Consider the following 6000-nt stretch of genomic DNA (forward strand, 5'->3'; position numbering starts at 1 on the left):
ATAAGTGTCATAGTTTGACTTTTCAAGTATTTCTTTTGCAACTTTGATCGTAAATATTTTTGTCCGTGTCATATAATACTTGATGAAAATTATATCAATGTAAAACACATTTAAAACCCAATCCATTTATATATTTTGCATCAAGTATTATATAACACAAACAAAAATATTGTCGGTCAAAGTTAAACAAGAAAGACTTGAAAAATCAAACTAGGACACTTATAATGAGACGGATGGAGTATATAACTACCAACCATTAAACCTTTATATAAGAAATCATTTTGGTTTGATTTTGGAAATAATTTACACAATTCAAATTTCACATATGTCGCCTACTCGGTTGCCTATGTGCCAAACATAACATAAGTCACTCCCATAGCCGAAATTTCTAACAAAACCAGAAGGCCAATGTTGAATATATACTATGTCGTACGAGATTATAATCACGAGGACATATTGAATTACTACTTATGGTCCATAATGCCCTCAAGAAACAACTTTATAAATCTTTAAGAGAGAATAGGGAGTAAGGAGGGATCTTCACTTTGACCCGAATTTATTGAAATGGCATTGATAACAATTAAAAACAAGTATTAGAAAATCCGAATTATGATGAGTTGATCGATCAATAACCTTGCTTAATGCTAGTAGAGACTAACAATTCATTTGACCATGTGAAACAAATCATTTTGCTACAATAATTTTGTTTTGTTTATTGGTTTAACATTTATAATCGATTAACAGGGAAAAAACTTATATGTAAGGGCCCAATTTTACTAGTCTCACATGCAAGAAAATCTCATAAACAATCCTGGATTAAATGCTCATAAAACTAGACTTGATCATGGCATTAAGCGCACGTATTTATTATATAAATATAGAGATGTAACACATTAAAAAGATTAGATGATCGCACCACAAGCACTAGTAATTTATCAAAGCAAGACGAACCAAATCTTGGGGTTGTGAGTAGGAATATTTCCATAGTTATTTATATGAAATCTATATCCGGTAAGGGTGTGCATAGGTCGGTTTGGGGCGGATTTAAGTCAAACCCATAACCATAACCGACATGTCGGTTAATGGATAATCATAACCATAACCGACCCGTTATGGCGGTTTCGGTTAATCGGTTTTGAAGGTTATAGTGGGTCGGTTATGGGTCGCTTAACCATAATCAAAACAATGTAATTGGGTCTAAAACTTTGGCACAAATTATTACAAAACAACGACATGACATAACAAAGTATATAATCCATAATATTAATACCAAATAATAAAAAAAGAGAATGACATTATATAATCCAACAATGAAATTCAACTTAATTTATAACAAATGTAGAACCAAAATCATTAAAATTATATAATTCAACAATATCTTGGTGGAAGTTAATTCCAAACATATTGTTGGTTAAATAAATGGGTCGGTTCGGTTGTGGTAGTTTTGGAATTATCTTTAACCAAAACCGATCTGTATTTGACGGTTTTTAAAAATTTATTAAACCGACCCATCGGTTATGACGGTTAGTGGTTAAAATTGGTTCGGTTATGTCGGTTATGGTTCGGTTAACGGTTACGTCGGTTAACTTGCAAACCCCTAATATCCGTTTTTGATAAATAGATATATACCTAACAAACCATGTGTCGTGATCTCTCTATATCAACATTTTTGCACCATATATGTTTAATTAAAGTGTTTTCATGTCCAATATTGATTCTTGCATTTACATGGCAAATGAAAATGAAGGGTTTTGTGAATTTGTGTTACACGACTAGTTACCTATCAGTAGTTATTTCTATCGATTTTCATTACCGATATGTAAGGTTAAATATCTATAATATATAATAAATAAAGGTTTCACATAAGATAACTTCTTATAAAATTTTCCCACATCTCTCTCTTATTAAATACATTTCTTTTTTTATTAATAGTTTTATATTTAACTTTTTTGCCCCCCTTAATCAATTATTTTCTCTTTTTAATACTTTTTTTTGTTTTATATGAGTATGTTGTATTAATTATTAATATTTAGCTTTTATAAGTAACAAATTTTCACGTTGATTTAGATAAAATAATTAATTTCAAATAAAGAAATTTTAACTTTATGTTTGTTTTGCAATAAAGATTAATAAAAGTTAAAGTCAATCACTATAGATGGTTTAATTTGTTTTTGAGACGACATGTTTTACGCATGGTAGGTTATGTGTTTCATTATCTAAAGTTGAAATAAAAAAACAAAATGAAACTACTAATTTTGATATATAGGTTAAAATTACAAATATTATATACAAAAAATATTTAGAGATTTGTGAATTTTCAACAACTTTTATTTTCATATTGTGTAATATATAGTAATTTATTCTACCATATATTATATATTTATATCATTTGAACATATTTACATTGTGTTATTATCTAAACAAATTTATTTATTCTAACTTATGTTCTACACGAGTCTTAATTCTATATGTCATTACACATGAGTGTTTCTTACAATATTTTCCTATTTCTCTCATGTTAAATATATATTTCTCTTTCTTATTAATAGTTTTATATTTTATTTCTTTTCAATCTATTATTATTGAGTGAACTGCGTTTTCGTCCCTATGATTTATCGAAATCTACAGTTTTAGTCCAATAGTTTTCCCTCATCTCTCTCATATTAACTATATTTCTCTTTTTAATATTTCATTTTCAACTTTTAATAATTCCATCATAATTTAAAAGAATTATATCATCATAAATATGTTAAATATTTAATAATATTAATAACTAATGCAATACATGTTATAACGGGTGAGTTTCTTTAACCGATTAAAGTATCAAACATTGTTCATGTCAAAACAGTTTAAAATAGAATGAGTTTTGGTCTACGAGTTGTTTTAAAAAAGTTGTCATTTACAACTAAGTTTTAATACTGAAAATAACAAAGAAATAATTTATGATTCATGAATTTTCTAACAACCTTTTATTTTTAAATTGCGTATTGTGTAATTTTTTTTACTGAATAATATATATTTGTATATGTGATACATTTTTTTTTGTATTTCACATTATGTTATGATTTAAAAAAATACTTATTCTAACATGTGTGATACACGGGTAACTAACCTAGTATATTTATATATGGTAATTATAATCATTTATATTATAATATATCAAAATATTAATTATACTTTTTTATAATTGGCTTGGTAATTGTTGATGAGTCATATTACTCTTACTAACTAATAAAAGGTTTCTCTTGGGTGTATATATATAGAGAGAAATATTAACATCAAAACCTAATCACACACATACATATCAATTTGTGTGTCTCCTCTTTTCTAAAACCGGGTTCCTCTCAAGAACCATAACGCCATTTTTAACTATACATCTTAAATGAGAACTCGACCAAGCTGACAACCATGTCGTACATCCTTCTCTGTTGCGGTTACTACTCTCTCTGCCTCTCAAGAACCCTAACGCCATTCTTAACTATACATCTTAAATGAGAACTCGACCAAGCTGACAACCATGTCGTACATCCTTCTCTGTTGCGGTTACTACTCTCTCTGCTGTAACAGGTTAATAGATTTAATATTTATCATGTTTTCTATTACTTACATGAAGAACTGATCAACATGATACAGATTTATCATGTGATAAAATCTTAATACCAATTGTCATACATGATTATTGACTAAAATTATATGAGTTAATTACCATGCAAATAACATTCATTGAAAGATGAAAACAAATACTTATGTCAATTAGTGTTATATCACACATCACACGCTATTTAGGTGTTGATTAGTCCTGATTAAAGTTGATAGTCTGATGACAAAACTAAAGTCCGTTAAACATCTAAAAGTTTAGGGTTCAACTTTGAAAGCTTAAAAGAAAATTTGTCTTTAGAAAAATAATAATACAGAATGAAGGTGTTCATAAATAATAAGAAAGTTAATTTAATAGATATTGATCTACATAGACATCTACAGTTTCTGTAGAGACAATAGAATATTATATATTACATTCATCTAGAAGAACGGGTCGGGCTGAAAGCGGGTATAAATAGTGGGCCTGAGAACATTCATCACTCCCCATGCATCATACAAACCATGAACACCCTCTTCCACATACAACACTTTTTGCCTCCTAACCCTAATTCATTCTCTTTACTCGATCACTACCCACCAGCTCCCACACAAAACCATCCAAATGATGATAATATCATGTCTGAAAACATTAACCTTAACCATCCTCCTGTCCTTGAAGGCATAGCAGCCGTCGTCGGAGAACGTATACTGTTCGGAATACCTGTAACCACAGCGGATGATGACGTCGTAAAGGACACTGAGTTCCTACCGGCGAAGAAAGTCGGCCGTGTCGGAGAGGAGAAGAGTTACCGAGGAGTGAGAAAGCGGCCATGGGGACGGTGGTCGGCGGAGATACGCGACAGGATAGGGCGGTGCCGCCACTGGCTAGGTACGGTTCTCAGGGTGGCCAATGTGGACGTCCGGTCAGGGCAGACATTTCGTTTTAAAAAATTATAGATATTATATTTAAATAGGTTATTTTAGAACACACGGACTCCGACTATTTTTATAATTATAGACTCACTTTTTAATTATCCAAAGATTTATAGGGGTTGTTATTCTATAAGATAATGTTAATAATTTTAATTAATTAATATTAGTCTTTTCAGTATGTCATGAACTCGTTCTAATACCATAATTTTGTTAATTGTTATGTTTATTGTTATAACTTTAATTCGTTGTTTAAAAAAATTAGTTTACATTATTTAGTTTGTTAAGGCTTAAATGCATATTTATTTCGGCTTGCAGGTACGTTTGACACGGCGGAGGAGGCAGCGCGTGCTTACGACGCTGCAGCAAGGAGATTAAGAGGGTCAAAAGCTAGAACCAACTTTGAGATACCCTCGGTGTTTCCGTTGTGTGTTACGGCAGCTACGTCACCTACAACGTCCACTTCATCGTCGTCGGAGGCGAAGAAGAGGAAGTGTCACGTGGTGACGTCAGTGGGACAACTGTTTAGTAAGTCTGGTACGGTGTTGATGAGGAGGCCTAGTACTAGAACTAATGAAGTAATGAACGACAATTGTAATAATAATGATGTGGAAGTTGATTTGAATCTTGTTGGTACTCTGAAGAAAAGAGTTTGTACGTTGTATTAATGCAATGCAGTAATTTAAGTACTTATGTTAACGGTAGTATATATATTATTATGATGACTAGCTATTATCTTGTTTCTTTGTCGCATTTTGAACATTTCATGTGACATTGTCTTAACACACAAATAGCAGTATGAATCCACATAATAAAAAAATGGTCCGGCTTCAGAAAAAGAATGTCGGGATAATACGAAAGGTTAATAAAGATCGATAGTAAGAGCATTCACAATGGATATATACCCCTATTAACGCCCACTTTGAAAACTCTATCCTCATACCTCAAATTAAATGAAAACGTTAACTAAACCCTCCATATTTGAGTGATCACTATTCATTATCCATCCATTATTTTAGTATTGTTGTGAAGGGAAAATTGTATTTTTGATTTGATTATGAGTGTGTTGAATCATATCTCTCTTTAACTTTTTTTAATTTAAACTTTTGAAAATCTATAGACAATATATATAATCTGACATTAGAGTTTGTGAATTTTACAACCTGATTACAATATGTTTACAACATGTCACTCATGTGAACCCGTTTCTAATATAGATGAACACGTGACATTATTCATGTTAGACGTTTCAACCTATTTAAGAAGTTAAACTTGTTAAGCTCAAATCCAAATTTGTTTAACTTGTGTCTTTCTTTGTTGTTTTAGCCGTAGGCACTTGTTAGAAATTGCCATCCCCATGTTTTTTGATAGTTAAAAAATGATTGATTATAGGAGTTGGTTTCACATGTTTAGTTATAACTTATAATTACTTTAGATATAAATTTATGATAAACTAATTAAGGACCCCTATAAGTTTTGTATTTAACCTAT

General features: G+C 30.6%; 1 protein-coding gene across 1 annotated transcript; it reads left to right on the plus strand.

The window, feature by feature from the left end:
* The first annotated feature begins 4215 nt into the window (after positions 1–4215).
* On the plus strand, positions 4216–5177 carry LOC143536190 (ethylene-responsive transcription factor ERF084-like). Its single transcript, XM_077030237.1, has 2 exons — positions 4216–4468; positions 4828–5177. Exons 1-2 carry the CDS (start codon positions 4216–4218, stop codon positions 5175–5177), a joined length of 603 nt encoding a protein of 200 aa, XP_076886352.1.
* The last annotated feature ends 823 nt before the right edge of the window (positions 5178–6000 follow it).

The sequence above is a fragment of the Bidens hawaiensis genome, unplaced genomic scaffold, assembly GCF_021521415.1.
Source record: "Bidens hawaiensis isolate Kalapana, Puna unplaced genomic scaffold, B.hawaiensis_p1.1 tig00010744_1, whole genome shotgun sequence".
In the NCBI taxonomy this organism is placed as follows: Eukaryota; Viridiplantae; Streptophyta; class Magnoliopsida; order Asterales; family Asteraceae; genus Bidens; species Bidens hawaiensis.